This window comes from Peromyscus eremicus, chromosome 2 (genome assembly GCF_949786415.1).
Source record: "Peromyscus eremicus chromosome 2, PerEre_H2_v1, whole genome shotgun sequence".
NCBI classification, from domain to species: domain Eukaryota; kingdom Metazoa; phylum Chordata; class Mammalia; order Rodentia; family Cricetidae; genus Peromyscus; species Peromyscus eremicus.
Genome location: NC_081417.1, coordinates 68,266,639 through 68,284,072, shown reverse-complemented (window position 1 = coordinate 68,284,072; position 17,434 = coordinate 68,266,639). Strand labels below are relative to the sequence as shown.

The 17,434-nt window shown below is 40.3% G+C and overlaps 1 protein-coding gene across 4 annotated transcripts in view; it reads right to left on the bottom strand.

The window, feature by feature from the left end:
- The window catches only part of Stx17 (syntaxin 17), a 57,637-nt gene that overhangs the window by 29,641 nt on the left and 10,562 nt on the right, over positions 1-17,434 (bottom strand). For all 4 annotated transcript variants that reach the window (XM_059254327.1, XM_059254329.1, XM_059254326.1 and 1 more), the window contains exon 3: positions 10,097-10,162. In XM_059254327.1, coding sequence (XP_059110310.1) covers positions 10,097-10,162 — 66 coding nt within the window. The remainder of the gene's footprint in view (positions 1-10,096; positions 10,163-17,434) is intronic.

Genomic DNA, 17,434 nt, shown 5'->3' with positions numbered 1-17,434 from the left:
TGTAACCATCAATTATGTTAGGTATTTATTTACTTAAAAAAATCTACCTTAAAAAATAGCAAATGCGCTGGGCGGTGGTGGCGCACGCCTTTAATCCCAGCACTCGGGAGGCAGAGACAGGCGGATCTCTGTGAGTTTGTGAGTTCGAGGCCAGCCTGGTCTACAGAGTTCCAGGAAAGGCGCAAAGCTACACAGGTAAACCCTGTCTCGAAAAACCAAAAAAAAAAAAAAAAAAAAAAAAAAAACAACAACAACCCAAATGCTATCAAGGATGTAGAGAAAGGGGAACTCTTAGACACTCTTGTGTGGAAATCTAAATTAGTACAGCAATTATAAAAAATGAAACAGAGGTTCCCACACATAAAAATGATCACCCTGTAATCCAGAAGTCCCACTTCAAGGTGTCTATCCAAAGGAAATAAAAGCAGTTTGTCAAAGTGGTTTCTATCTGTATTCCCATGCTATCCACAGCACTGTCTGCAAAGCCAAACAAAATACAAAGGCAACTTAAGTGTCAGCCAATGGTGAGTTGGTAATGAAAATCTGGTGGCAGGTAGACATACAAGTGGAAACTGTGCACCCAAGAAAAAGTAATAAAGCCTTTGATCTGCAGCGTGGATGAATCTGGAGGACATTACACCAGGCACAGAAGGAACAATGCCAAACGATCTCATTGATCTCCGAATCTAAAATGGTTGCTCTCCTAGAAGCCAAGTGTAGAATAATGATCACCAGAAGCTGGGGAGGGAAGAGGAAGGTGGAGAAGTTGTTCAACAGGCACAAAACTACAGTTCTAGTGCACTCTGATGTTACTGTACAGCAGGGGAACTACACGTAACCACACTTTCTGGTATGTGTCCAAACAGATAGAGGATTGTCAATGTTGTCACCACAGAAAAATGACACAAGTTTGAAGTGACAGAACTGCCTGGCTGTATCACCGCATCAGTATACCCCCTTAAAACAGCATACCCGGGGCTGAAGAAATGGCTCAACAAGTAAGAACACTGGCTGCTCTTGCAGAGGCCCTGGGTTCAATTCCCAGCACCCACATGGCCACTCACAACTCCAGTCCCAGGGGATCCAATGCTCTCTTCTGGCCTCTGTGGGCACAGAGTACATAGGGTGCACAGACATACATGCAGACAAAACACCCATACTTATAAAAAGAAATTTACTGAAAAAAATCCTCCCCAAATATGGACAGTTCTATGTTGTTAAAAATAAACACTTTGGCCGGGCGGTGGTGGCGCACGCCTTTAATCCCAGCACTCGGGAGGCAGAGCCAGGCAGACCTCTGTGAGTTCGAGGCCAGCCTGGGCTACCAAGTGAGTTCCAGGAAAGGCGCAAAGCTACACAGAGAAACCCTGTCTCAAAAAAAATAAATAAATAAAAATAAAAAAATAAACACTTTGGGCTGGGGATACAGCTTTGTAGTAGAGTACTTGTATGGCACGTATAAGGCCCTGGGTTCAGTCTCCAGAACCAAAAAAGAATAAAATTTAAAAATGTATAAAAACAAAATCTCTTGATTCTTTCCTGTAGCTTGAGTTTTCCTGCCTGGCCCACAGTCAGGGCAAATCTCTCTCACCTGCTAGTCCCACAGCCACTCAGACCTGACCAAGTAAACACCGAGACTTATATTGCTTACAAACTGTATGGCCATGGCAGGCTTCTTGCTAACTGTTCTTACAGCTTAAATTAATCCATTTCTATAAATCTATACCTTGCCACATGGCTCGTGGCTTACCGGCATCTTCACATGCTGTTTGTCATCATGGCGGCTGGCAGTGTCTCTCTGACTCAGCCTTCCACTTCCCAGCTTTATTCTTCTCCTTGTCCCACCTATACTTCCTGCCTAGCCAATGGCCAATCAGTGTTTTATTTATTGACTAATTAGCAACACATTTGCCATACAGAACATCCCACAGCACTTTCCCCATGCCACTACACCAAACACAAGATGTACAGAAGAAGAATTTTCTTTTCTTTTGCATATAGCTCTTTCCAGTATCTACAGTAACACTGAAGAAATGGTAGATGATAAAATATTTCTGTTCTTCTAATAGTCAGACCAGAAGAGGAATGCTAAACCCTGAAACTACAGGAAGGGTTAGCCCACACAAAGTCCTGGTTAAAGAGCAGCATGGCATTAAACCAGTGTGGTGAGTGTTCTTGTAATCCCAGTACTCAGAGGTGGAGACAGGAGGATCAGGAATTCGTGGTCATTCTCACCCACATAGAAAGCTCCAGGCCAGCTTGTGCAGGAGACCCCATCTTATAATAACAATAATAAAACTACAAAAATATCCACAACTTAGAACAATGGAACCGTAAGGGCAGCAAGCTTTAAAAAGGTAAGTTTATCAACTCAGTATTTAACACATTTTGCAAGATACAAATTTATAAACTGTAAACTATGCCCAAACTTTCAAATAAGAACATATCCTCACTTATTCTGATTAATAACTAAATTTAATAACTAGTCTCTTTTCCCACTTTGTTCAGAAATATCTCCAAATTCCTGTCTAAAGCCTAAGATATAGTCAAATACATACTTCTCTATATGGATGATAATTGTAAAAAGCAATTATTCTAAGTTAATTGAGAATTCTGAAAAAATGGCTAATTATGTATTTGATGATTAAAAGATGAGTGGCTATGCATATATTTGCCTTCATTAAATATTGGTTTAGGATTCCTAATATGTTTTTATAACATGCAATTTTGAGAGCAAATTGTGTACAGCAGAAAACATTTGGTATCGTAATAATTAATCAGATTTCTTTACAAACACAAGCACAAGTCCACTGGTAAACATTTAAATACCACAGCAAACATATTCTAGACATAGTATGATTTGCTGCTAAGGGCACCAGAGTCATAACTATTTAATTAAAATAAATCTGGACTATTCTTTATTTGTACTGTTTACCTCATAAAGGTTATTGATAGTATGATGTTTCCTATGTTTTAGTATCAACCAGTACTAAAAATAATGTGTAAATATATTTTAAACTAATAACCAAGTATTAAGAAGATTGAAAATCACAACTAAGGGCATAGATCACAGAAGAACATTTGTCTAGCTTGCATAGCACTCTAGATTCAATTTTCAGCATGAGGTTGGGGGAGCAGGCAAGGATACTAAAATGTCAAAGGGAAAAAAGGGACTTAGTTCATTTATTCAAGTATTTAATGAGCATCTACTATTATGTGTTAAGGGCCATACTTCAATGCCTATCCATTTGAGATAATAGTAAGAGATTATAAAGAAAATATGACTAAACATGGGAATTGATTCTCAATATGGCAGTGGTTCTCAACTTTCCTAATGCTGTGACCCCTTAATACAGTTCCTCATGCTGTGGTGACCCCCAACCATTAGATTATTTTCAATGCTATTTCATAACTGTAATTTTGCTACTGCTATGAATCTTAATGTATCTTAATTTTATATATATATATATATAAAATGAATCTTAATGTATTTGCTAATGTTATGAATCTGATATGCAAATGTTTTTTAGGTAACCCCTTGGAAGGGTCATGACCCACAGATTGAGAACCACCATACTATTGCATCTTGTGGGAGCCCACAGAGGTTTCTCAGTGAGATCTGAGCTTGCTTTATCCAGCGGGGCTGCATAAGGGGATGACTTGACCATGTGTGTGATTACCAGGTATGTGGAAGGGTCTGCACTTAGCTGTGCAATGGGCTTTGATCTAGCAAGGGGAAGGTCTTTTGACCTGCCCCTTGGCATTGTTATAAAAAGCCCTCTATAAGAGACAGAAGGGGCCACTGGGTATCGATCCAGGTCCTCCCAAAGCTATCCTATGTTTCTTTCCTCTTGTCGGCTAGGCCTACCATTCTATCTAATATTTCTTATTCCTCTCTCCTCCTCATAGGAACCCTTTATAAGGTGGGAGCAAGCCTCCCACAGCATGTAACTAAGCCACTAGAGCACTGAGACCTGGACTCCTAACACTGCCACTAAGTACTTCAAACACCAAGATTCTCAAATTCCTTTAAAAACTATATTTTAGACAAGCACTAAACGTCTCTGCTCTTCCGGTTTCTTTTATCTAAAAAAAAAAAAAATTACCCACTATCCAGAATCCAGATAGATAATTTTAATAACACATTTCACAACTACTCAAATACTAACTTTCATTAACTCTTCTCGAAGCTTTAAATCTCTAAACAGATACTGGACTGACCGTTGGCACTGTCACTCAGCCAGGACCCCTCAAGGCAGAAACTGAGAGATACTTTTCATAACCTCTGGTAGCAATCAGTGTTTCCACTGTGTGTTAAGATTTATAGGGGAGACAAGAGACACTGTTTTTCAAAATATTTATTATAGGGCTAGGGAGATTGCTCAGTTGGCATGCTTGTTATGTAAGCATGAGGAGATGAGTTCAGATCCCCAGCAGCCACATAAAAAAGCCAGGCACAGTGGCACATGCCAGAGATCCAGCACTGAGGAGGCAGAGACAGAAGGATCCCTGAAGCTCACTGGCTAGACAGTCTAGCCAAATAGGCAGGCTCCAGGTTCAGTGAAAGACTCAGTCTCAAAAAATAAGGCGACTGAGGAAGACACCTGACACTGATCTCTGGCCTGCACACACATCCACACCCAAAATATTCATTTTACACTTTTATAGGATGAGTCAGAAGAGTGGATGAAAGTAATGTGATTCTATAACCCATTTAAAACTAACTTACTGAATATCTGCTGTTATTACATGGGCTGTGTAGGTTCTTGGCACATATGACTGACAATATTACAATCATCCCCAGAGTTAGGGACCATTATGTTAACTTGAGGAAACTCAAGTTCAGAAATTGTATGTAACTTGTATAAAGCAAACTGTCTCATATGATTCAAGCTATTAATTTATAATTTGAATATAGTATAATGACATTTTATATCCAGAAAAATAGAAATAAAAACAGAAGAGAAGTGAACACAGGTCCCACCCTTAGCCAAGAATCAATTTGCAATTGATACCTGCTGGCAAAGGGAAAACCAGTTTTCTATAAGAAAGTATCACTGAGAAAAATTTGGGAAAGAGTTGAGGGAAGAGAAGCAATAAGGTCAAAATATACTGTATGAAAAAATTTAAATAAAAGAATTCTTTTACAGAAGGAGATGTTTTGTTTTATACAGTGTTTAAATTGTTTTTATTTTAAGAGTGTGTGTGTGTGTGTGTGTGCGCGCGCGCATACATATGCAGTCAAAACGATCACTTCTGGCAATTAGTTCTCTCATTCAGCCATGCAGATTACAAGTATCATTCAGGCTGTCAGGCTTGGTGGCAAATGCTTTTGCCCACTGAGCCGTCTCTCTGGCCCTAAGTGGCAATTTTAAAAGGATATATATTTGAACAAGCTTTTTTTTTTTTTTTTTTTTGCTTTTCAAGTCAAATTTCTCTGTGTAGCCCTAACTGTCCTGAAACTCAATTTGTAGACCAGGCTGGCCTCAAACTCAGAGATCTGCCTGCCCCTGCTTCCCAAGTACTGGGATTACAGGTGTGTGCAATCACCACCTGGCTGAACAAGTTTATTTTTAAGCAACTCAAGTGGTCAGTAAGCCAGATTTAAAAAAAATCAAGAAATCAAAATAAAATAGGAATCTGAAAATATGGTGATACTGTAAGAGAAGAAAAGAAAAATGAGTCTCAAAAAGTTGAACTAGAAAAAGAAAATATCCAAAGGGATTACAAAAAATTATTAGAAATTATAAGAATTTAAAAGTAATTGGCTATAAAAATCTATTTATGAAAACTAACTACATATGTACATTGACCAAAAATTTAGAAAGCCTAATTAAAAGAAAGTCAGCATTGAACACTTCTACACACACACACACACACGCACGCATGCACGCACGCACGCACGCACGCACGCATGCACACGTGCTGTAAGGTACTTAAGAACAAATTAATTGGTATCCTGTATAGTAGTGTACACCTGTTAATACTAGGGCTCAGGGGACAGAGATAGGATGATCAAGATTTTGGGGCCATCCTCAACTCTATAATTTGTTTAAGGCCAATCTGAGCTATATAACATTGTATCTCAAAAATAAAACTAATGAAGTAGTTTGAAACAAAATCTTGTTTATCATCATATAAGTATGGAGAAAATTACTTGTATGAGGTACCAAAAGCATAAAACATAAAAGAAAAGGTTGGAAAATTAGATCACATAGGAAGTCCTTTGTCTCAAAAGATGAAATCAAAGTGAAAAAAGGAAGGTTTTACAGAAACCTAATTCTGATAAATCTGGAAAACCTGTAACTTGTTTCTCCAAAATAAAAAAAAAATGTTTTTTATCACAAACTAGCCATGAACAAGCCTATACACTAAATCCAGTGCAGAAATGAATAAAGTAAGGAAACACATGAATTTAACAAGTTTGATCTCATTACTTCAATGGCACACATAAATCTTTTATGCCAGATGGAGGCCAATAATGTCAACATGATTTTAAAAATCAGTACGCAAATTCTCTGACACAGTCAATATCTCAATCAAATCATGTGATTATTAGTGGAACATTAAACAGTCAAGATGGTAAGAAGCCCAGGTCATAATAATCTCATTAACATTAACACGCTCAGGACCACTGGACCTACACTAAATCTTGATGGCACCAGCACATGGGATCTAGGAAGAGGCAAGTGCCACTTCTTCCTTAAGCCTATAATCTAGTTACCATCTTGTACAAACAAATTGTACTTCCATCTCAATCTCAAACCAATCTGCTTTTCTCCATCTTCTTATTTGCAGCTACTAATGGCTATTCCTTGCACTTCTGGAACCTTTTCTAGGGACATCTTGCATTCATTCATTTCATACAATCTCAATTTTCACTATATTGCAGCTATACTAATTTAAATACATGCTGAACATATTTAATTTGTGTATATGTGCTTGTGTGTAAGGTAAAGAACAACCTCTGGTGTCGGTTCTTGCCTTGCACTGTTTTGCAAGGTCTTTCTATTCACTGATACACTGAATTCTGACTAGAAAGCCCAGAATCTTCTGGAGGACTCATCTGTCTCTGCTTCCCATTTTGCTGTAGGAATGCTGGAATCATGGACATGTACTATGGTGTCTAGCTTTTGATATGGGTTCTGGGGACTGAAACCCGGTTCTTAGGCTCATTTTTAACCACTGAGCCATGCAATCTGAGTTCCACCATTCAGTGAAACAGAGACTGGCAACCCTTTTTGTAGGGCCAGGTAGTACACAGCTTAGACTCTGCAAGCCATATCATCTCTGTTGCAACTATTCAACTCTGCATTTGTAATATAAAATAGCAAACAGACAAACAAATGAACAGACAGCTGTCAGGCCAGGTACAGTCTGGGAGTCAGTTTACTGACCCTTACAGTAAACTAGAGTGTATACAATTTGTACATGTATGTGTAACCCTTAGTGTGGAGTAGAGGTCAGCATCTGTTGGGTGTCTTCCTCTATTCCTCTCTACCTTATTTTCTGAGACAGGGTCTCTCACTGAATCTGGAGCCCACTGAGTATCTAGACTGGCTGGACAGCAGGTTCCAAAGATCTGCCTGTCTTCACTAAGGTTACATATGCACTCCATACCTGACTTTTTACATGTGCTGGGGACCTGAACTCGGGTTCTCATACTTGCAGAGTGGTCATTTTACCTACTGAGCCAACTCCCCAGCTCCCATAACGAAATATCTTCAAATTAAAAGGGGGGGGAGGGGGGAGGGAGGGAGGGGGAGGAGAGGGAGGAAGAGAGGCAGGGAGAGGGAGACAGAGAGATGAGAGAGAGGGTGGGAGGGAGGGAGGATGAAGGAGAGTAAATTAGAGCTGGGTATGGTAGCACTTGCATCCAATCCCTGCACTTGCGAGGCTTTCAAGAGGACTGCCATAAGTTTGAGGACACCCAGGGCTACACAGTGAGTTCCTGGCCAATCTGTGCATGAGTGAGATCCTGTCTCAAAATACAAATAAATAAATAAAATTTCACAGAACTAATGAAAATGAATTTTGAGATGGAAATGATAAGATACAACACAAAACACATTATTAAAATTTCAGAGTACTAGGTAGAGATAAACAGAGTACAAAAGGTCCCAAGGAGGAAAAAAGTCCATTGCAAAGTCTGGGGAATCAGGTGATTCAGATTTTGAAAGAATTACACAGAGAGCTGGAAAGCACTCACTCTTGAAAACCAATTCCAAAGGGAATTCTACACCTGGTGAATCTACAGTGAGGGTTTTTGACACATAGTTACTTAATCCTTTACCTCTGGGTGCTAACCAACAAAACAGTGGAGGAAATACGGAGGAAAACCAAATATCCATGAAAACTCCCAGCTCTTGCATAGAAACATACCAGGGAAGTTCCCAGCTATGCATCAGACAGAGTCCACACTGGGACTGAGGGATGAAGGGCTTGGGATAGAACTTCCAAAATAGGCCGGGCGGTGGTGGCGCACGCCTTTAATCCCAGCACTCGGGAGGCAGAGCCAGGAGGATCTCTGTGAGTTCGAGGCCAGCCTGGGCTACCAAGTGAGTTCCAGGAAAGGAGCAAAGCTACACAGAGAAACCCTGTCCTGAAAAAAAAAAAAAAAAAAAAAAAAAAAAAAAAAAAAAAAAAAAAAAAAAAAAACCAAAAAAAGAACTTCCAAAATAAAGAATGGGACACATATATCTAAACACATGAAAATATCATCGACAGCAATATAAGACATGTGGAACATTTTAACACAACTCAAAAATACACTGAGAGAAAGCTAGGAAATTAAAAATAAGGTTGTTATTAACTTCAAAAAATAAATAAAGGGCTGGACTGTATTTCACTATATTTGACTTGGCAGAAAATAAGTCCTTTTAATCAAAATAATGAGGTACTGAGTGCTGGCTGAACCAAGGGACTGTCTATGTGCAATTATAAAGGAGAAGGGAGACAGGAGAGCTAAGTGTGAGGCTAGAGCTCCACCCACATGGCAGGGTGAAGAGATAATGTCTAAACCACACAGATACATGGGCTAGTCAGTAATAACAAGGTACCATGGAAAGGAGCCAAAGCCCTCACAATGGATTCTTCCAAATAGGTCTTAAAGATAGAGAACTGTGGGGGTTCTGCCTCTACTGTATTGTTCTTTTTTTTTAAATTAATGATTGTATCTTTTCAAGATATACATTTTCTTACTTATTTAGTGTGGGTGTGCCTGAGTGCCACGGCATACACGTGGAGGTCAGAGGACAACCAGCTGGAGTCAGTTCTCTCCTTCCACCACGTGGGTCCTGGGGATGGAACCTGGGCTGTCAGGCTTGGTGGCCAGTGCCTCTACCTGACGAACCATCTCACAGGCCCTGAACATAATACTATTTTTAAAAGTGAGTTTAAAATAATTAGAACTTATTTTTAAAGTAAATAACTAAATATGGATAATACATTTCATAGGTAGAATTCTATAACTCTCAAATTATAGATGTTGGTGTCTTACAAGTACAGCTACATAACACACATGAAGAACACACACAACAATTAAGAAATATTTGCACAAGGCATATGTGAAAAACTTTTTTAAAAAAAGGTTAAAACTACAAGTAGCATTATGTCAACCGACCAATTAATTAATACAACTTGTGAAATACTGTGAATTTTGTAAGGTTTTTGGACAATGTATTAATTGTGAAAATATAAGTTAATCTATTATTCCTGAAGGAAAACTATGCAACATGAAATGTGGCTCAGCTGGTAAAACAGTAACAAATATACAAAAGAGGTCAGCTAGGAATTAGTAAACTGAGCACCCCCTACTTCAAAGCCTACAAGTCCTAAACATCTCAAACCTGTCACTTTCTAGCGGTAGAATGCCACAGCTGACCTCATGAGATGGAGCCCAAACATGGGTGCACTAAAAATCCTGCCATTGCCTCAGGAGCGTGTGAAACGGGAATGGACTCTGTTTACACTTGTCTCATCTCATACATCTTGAAACGAGCATTTTAGATAAAGGCTTATATCATCCTGAATTATTTTAGCAAAATTTTCTCAAGACTGTCTTTTTCTACTGATTTGCCACACACAACAGCCTTACCTGAACAGTGCGCCCTGCATTGATGTGCTCTTCATGCAACTTGTCCCAAATTCTGCACCGTTGATACTATTAACAAAAAACAAAAAATGGGGAAAGTGATGAGTTTCCCGTCATGAGACCATGTCCAGTTACCACAAAAACCTTTACTGCTCTACTCAAACATAACAGGCAGGGAAAGCAGTGATTTTTGTAATTAACTTTCTGAAGGTTTTCAATATTACATTTTAAAAATTTAGAAATGATGGTAAACAATAACACAAAATAGTATCAGACCAAATTATTATTTTTTTTTTAAATCAAAAGAAAGGGTTGTCTTTGTCTGTCTACAAACTCTCTGGAGAAAGGAAACATAGTGAATGAGGACATAAAAGAAGCTGAAAGATGAACAGCATTCCTTATACATCCTTACTACATACGTAGAATTTTAAGTGTTTGTTAATAGTGATGTTAAATGTTAAAAACTACGATAAAAAATTTTTAAAAAGCAATAAATCCCAAAAGCAGGAAGAAAGAAAAAGATGCTTGCGGTGCAGAGGAAGGAAGACAAGAGTGATAGAAGTCTCTGATAAACCAGCCAGAACACACTGGAACAATGTGCAGGTCACAGAGAGGAGACACAGCTCAACTACAACTCCCACCAGGGAAGTGAAGGAGAAGCATCTGCACACATACACAGCAGCTGACATCTGTCACCAGTGCACAGACACTGTGAGAAATGCTGATGGGACCAGACAGAACTCCGACTCTCCACAAAGGAATCAAGTGTATAGACAAATGGTAAATACACAGATAAATATCAACTTTTTCATTATTTCTAAACTCTTAGGCTGGCAAGATGGTTCAGCAGATGGGTGCCAAGCCTAACTACTTGAGTTCCATCTCCAGGACCAACTCCCACAAGTTGTCCTCTGACCTCCACATGCCAACATGGCACATGTGCCTGCACACACACACACACATACACACACACACACACACACACACACACACACACAAGTATGTATATTCTGAACCACAGGCAGCTGCTAAAAAGTAAGCCACACAGATTACATCATATTAGTGGAGAAGGACCCTTCTCTAAGACTGGAAAGAAGGTGAAGATCTGATCTTACTAGTCCTAGTCACTAACACACTAAAAACTCTAGTCAGCACGCTAGGGTAAAACAAAGAGAAAGGAAGGAATGAAGGAAGGAAAGGAGGCAGGGAGAGAGCTGCAGAGGAGGAGGCAGAGGGGGACAGGTAGAAAAGATCAGAAAGAAAGAGAACTGTCTTCATAGCTGCCATGACTGACTTCACAGAAAATGCTACATCATCTGTAGAAAAGCTACACAGTATTAGCAGACGGACCAGTGGCTAAGGGCCATAAAGTGAGGATTACTTACATAATGAAGATAACATCTACTCCAGAGTACAGATAAGGGTAACTGCCTCACCTTGACTACCAAATATTAAAAATACAAAGACAGGAACAAACATGAAGGACAACAGGAATGTTCTAAATCTAATATACTAGAAATTATTGATGGGCAGTGCCTATGCCGAAGGCCTGGGTAGGCTAACTCACTAATTACATACTCCACTTTTGCACATCCACCTTGTGCATAGGATGTTTTTCATACATGTTTGTGTGTGTGTATGTTGTACATATGTGCTTACCTTTGTGTGAGTGCACATGTCAGGAGATGTGAATGTATGTGCACAGAGTGTGTAGAGGCCAGATATTAACATCAGTTATTGTTGTGATTTGTGTGTCTACCTCAGTTATTCTCCACTTATTAAGTCAGGGTCTCTAGCTGAACCTGGAGCTTGCTGACTTAACTAGTCTAACTAGCCAGCTTGCCCTGGTTTGCAAGCAGACCACCACACCTGATATAGTTTTTATGTCAGCGTGACACAAGCTGGAGTCATCTGACAGAAGGGATCTCAAATGAAAAAAAAAAATGCCTCCATATGACCATAAGGTCAGACTGCAGGCAACTATAGAACATTTTCATAATTAGTGACTGATGTGGGAGAGCTTGCCCATTGCGGGTGGTGTTCCCTCTGGGCTGGTGGTCCTGGGTATTTTAAGAAAGCAGGCAGAGTCAGCCGGTAAGCAGCACTCTTCCATGGCCTCTGCTTCAGTTCCTGCCTGCTTGAGTTCCTGTCTCAACCTCCTCAGTGATGGACTATGACCTAGAATTGTAAGATAAAGTAAGCCCTTTCCTCCCACTTGCTTTTGGTCATGGTCTTTATATAGCAATAGAAACCCTAACTAAACTCCTGGAAACCCCATCTCTGCCTCCTCAAGTTCTAAGATTACAAGCAGACCACCACACCTGCTTAACTCTTATGTGGCTACTGGGGACCCAAACTCTGGTCTTCATGCTTGTTTGACAAACACTTTATTTACTGAGCTATCTCTCCAGTCCCATCATGTAATATCTCTCTCTTTACTATGATCGTATGCAATTATAATTTCACCATCATAAATGTCTGGGAACGCAGACATTTGCAGCTGTGTTCCAAACAATAAAACATGTATGTTAAGTCTGTAAAGGTTAAGGTCTCCTCCATAGCACTGTGTTAAGATGGGGCATTTCTATCTGAGGTGATGGCATCAGTCAGAGCATCCGAAAGTACCTGAGCTGGGGTCTGAACAAAACACCAAGCTTGAATGGCAGCAGATGGTGAAGTGCATGCCATTAACAGATGTAAGACAGAAAGCAGAACTGTTCAGTGCCTTCGTCCCCCTTCTTTACTGAGGACTTCACCTTCAAAGTAGAAAAGCACTGACAAGATCATTAGGAGGAAATTAAGTTGGCTATGAATGAGCATGCCTGCAATCTCAGCTAACCAGGTAGCTGAGGCAGGAGGATTACCTGAGCCAAAAGTTCAGAACCAGTTTGGGTAACATATGGAGACACCATCTCAACAACAAAAGCAACAGATTTAGGGATACAGCCCAGAGATGCAGAGCTTGCCTAGCATTTAAGAGGCTCTATGTCCTGTCATCGGCAAATCCAACCACTTTCCCCCAAAAAAAGAAAAGAAAAAAAAACAAGAAAGAGTGAACCTACTCACTTCAAATGAATTCAAATCAACAGGCACAAGAAAATGATATCTGAGTGAACTAAGAAACCTTGCAAACACTTCTGTTTATTTATGAAAAACTGGAAAAATTCCTAATATTTGCAAATATTGACCTAATTTTCACAAAGAATATATATATATATAAACGACTTGGGCTATAAATATTAATGTAAATCTTGGGGGAAGTCTTTACTTGATTAGTAGAGAGATGGCATGTGAGAACTTAAGGAGCTGGAGGTCCTGTCCCTTCCTGTCCAGCAGTCTCACTGATGACTTCAACTGTCAAATTCACAGGTGACATAAACAAAGAAGAGTTAACATAGCTGAAAGATCACAGCTGCACTTGGTGAGAACTACAGTAATGCGCATATAAGGCTCTGCACTGGAGCTGACAAGAGAAACTGGAACAGCACTATCTGGCTCCGTAGCCACCAGGTCACAGGAATTACAGAGTGAGCAATAAGAAGTGGTATCCGGAGAGGACAAGTGTTAGATTCTGCATTCATTCATTCATTCCATGCACACTCTCAAGTACATACAAGTTAGACACATGTACTAACATAGCAACCTCCAAGCATGCAGCTCAACTGCTCAAAATGTCTCTCTCCCTCTACGAAGTGACGAAAAGTAAAGTGTGATGTGCAGGCCTGTAATCCCAGCACTAGGAAGCTAGGAAAGGAAGGTCATATGTCAAGGCCAGCTGGGGCTACATAGTGAGACCTTGTCTCAAAGAGCAAAACAAGGGCTGGTGAGATGGCTGAGCAGGTAAAGGTGCTTGCCCCTAAGCCCAAGACCTGAGTTTAGTCCCTAGGAGCCATACCAAAGAAGGAAGAGGAATGATTCTGAAGGCTGACCTCTGACCTCCACATCCCCCTGTGCCATGTATGTCCACACACACGCATAAATAAATTAATAACTCTGAAAAAAAACCTAAAAACAAAACAAACAACAATACTTGACCTGTAAAGCTACTGCATGACTAAATGCTATAACATACAAAAACTGTAATATAACTCTCAACAAAGGAAAGCAGCAGCCTTTGCTACTACTGTCATTATTTTGTCCACTTATCAAAGAGACTACTGAAGAGATTACTGTCTCAATGGCATTATCTCTTATTAAAGAAGAAAAATAAAGAGAGAATTCTCAACATAAGAATCTCAAATGGCCAAAAGACATTTAAGGAATTGCTCAACATGCTTAGTCATCAGGGAAATGCAAATCAATACAACTCTGAGATACCATCTTACACCTGTCAGAATGGCTAAGATTAAAAACACTGAGGACAGCTTATGTTGGAGAGGAAGTGGAGTTAGGGGAACACTCCTCCACTGCTGGTGGGAATCAGACTTCTCAGAAAATTAGGAATCAATCTACCTCAAGACTCAATGATACCACTCTTGGGCATATATCCAAGGCATGTTCAATCATACCACAAGAACGCTTGCTCAACTATGTTCATAGCAGCATTATTCGTAATAGCTATAACCTGGAAACAACCTAGATGCCCCTCAACTGAAGAATGGATAAAGAATATGTGGTACACTTACACAAAGGAGTATTGGTCAGCTGTAAAAAACAATGACATCATGAAATTTGCAGGCAAATGGATGGAACTAGAAAATACAATCCTAAGTGAGGTAACCCAGACTCAGAAAGACAAACATAGTATGTACTCACTCATAAGTGGATACTAGATGTAAAGCAAAGAATAACTAGACTACAACCCACAGCTCCAGAGAACCTAGCTAACAAGGAGGACCCTAAGAGGGACACATGCATTGCCTTGGGAAGGGGAAACAGATGAGATCTCCATGAGTAAACTGGGGGCAAGTGGGGGCAATAGAGGGGAGAGGATGGGAGAAGATGCGATGGTCAAGCTGGGGGAGGGACAGAGTAGGAGAGCAATGAAAGAGATATCTTGATAGAGGGAGACATTATGGGGTTAGGGAGAAACCTGGTGCAAGGGAAATTCCTAGGAATCCACAAGGATGACCCCACTTTAGACTACTAGCAATAGTGGATAGGATGCCTGAACTGGCCTACCCCTGTAATCAGATTGGTGAATATCCTAACTGTCATCATAGAGCCTTCATCCAGTAACTGATGGAAGCAGATGCAGAGATCCACAGCCAAGCAACAGATCGAGCTCCAGGATTCCAGTCAAAGAGAGGGAAAAGAAATTCTATGAGCAAGAGGGGTCAAGATCATGATAGGGAAATCTACAGAGACAACTGAACCAAGATCATGGGAACTCGCCAACTTTAGACCAACAGCTGTGGAGCTTATATGGGACCCGACTAGGCCCTCTGCATACGGAAGCCAGTTGTGTAGCTTGGTCTGTTTGAGAGGCCCCCTGGCAGTGGGATCAGGATCTATCCCTGGTATATGAGCTGGCTTTTTGAAGCCCATTACCTATGGTGGGATGCCTTGCTTGGTCTTGATGCAGGGGGGAGGGGCTTGGTCCTGCCTCAACTGAATGTACCAGGCTTTGCTGACTCCCCATGGGAAGCCTTACCCTTTTGGACAAGGGGATGGGGGGGGTGGGTTGGGGTGGGAAAGGATGTGGGGGGAAGCAGGAGGAGGGATGAGAGATGGATCTATGGTTGGTATGTTAAATGAATTTTAAAAAATTCTTTTTTTTTTTTTTTTTTGGTTTTTTGAGACAGGGTTTCTCTGTGTAACTTTGCGCCTTTCCTGGAATTCGCTTTGTAGACCAGGCTGGCCTTGAACTTACAGAGATCCACCTGCCTCTGCCTCCCAAGTGCTGGGATTAAAGGCGTGTGCCACCACCGCTTGGCTTAAAATTTTTCTTAAATAATAAAAAGAAAAAGAATAAAATAATTAAGTTTGCTACTGCTTACTATTCAATTTTGTATGAAATTAGGATATACTGTGAAAAGCAATTATCCCAAACATTTGGTGAGAGGGGTAAAGAGCAGGGTGATGTAATATGTGTGAAAACCTCTAGAAGCAACCTTTAAACTTGTAGTTAAGTTTGGGCCACTGGCAAGCGTCTCTAAGCAGCCAGTTTCCACGGGAGATGGTCTTTGTCTATCCACACAGCAGGACAGGCAAGTGAATTAAGGCAGAACTACAGCATTATGCTTCAGGTTGCTAAATACAGAAACACAAACTTTAAAGTGATTCCAACAACAAACACACTCTCTACGTCACACAGAAAGCAACCAGGAGTGTGGCAATCATCCCAGGTGGTTTAATATAGGAACTTACAAGGTTATCAAGTGCCAGGTTCTGCCTTCTGCACTGTCAACAAAGCCCTCAAATTTGTCTCCGAATGCAGTAGGGCTGGTTATAGTTCCAGATACAACAGGAAGACATAACCAGACCACTAGAAAAAAGGGGTCTGTTTCCTTACATGTGTATCTTTTTTTAAGTAGAGGTCCAAATTCCTACCAGGCTTTTGGTCAAGGCTTACTGGCCAGAACTGCAAGATGTGCCTATTGCTCCTTGATAACCAAACATGGGCAAGAGCTGAATCAGCACATTCATCAGACCCAGTATCATTCACCATCGTCTGAGTTTGATAAAGGAGATAGTCACAGGATGGGGAGGGGGCTATACCGGAATAACAAATTAACAAACAAACAAATATGAACAAATACATAAGTACTAAGTCAGCCTGCTTCTTTCATTTGGTACTGCTGGGTTCCAGCTGCAAACTGACTGTCTAGTCCATGTCACCCATTTCACACATAGTCTATGCTGCCTCTGATCATTCTTCAATTATTTTCTATCTTGTTTCCTTAACTGAACTGCAAACTTCTTGAGAATTGAAAATCTATTTTTACATATCATTCAAGGCTAACAATCTAAGAAACAGCAAATACAAAACACCAATAAATACTTAAGGAAAGCTAATATTTATTTCCTATAATAAATAATCTTGTTTCTCATTAAACCTGGCAGATTGAACACAAATATTCATTTCTGCTCTTTTCCAACATCCCACAAAAGGACAATAAAGAATGTTAAGAGGTAAAAATTCACAAGAGCAATGAGAACACAACAGAAGACACCAACAGACAAGAACTTTTAACCAAACTTTGGAAGCTGGGAAGACTATAGCCACATTGCAGTGGGTACAGCAGATCAGAGAGAACAACAATCTGGGCCTGTAGAAGTGGCTGGACGGGAGGGAGGCACAGAGGCCACAGGCAGGCTAGATGTTCAGAAATACTAGGTGCAGGAGACCAGTTAAAAAGTGTGGTGGAGAGAAAAGCAGGACTAGTGGGAGGCTTACAT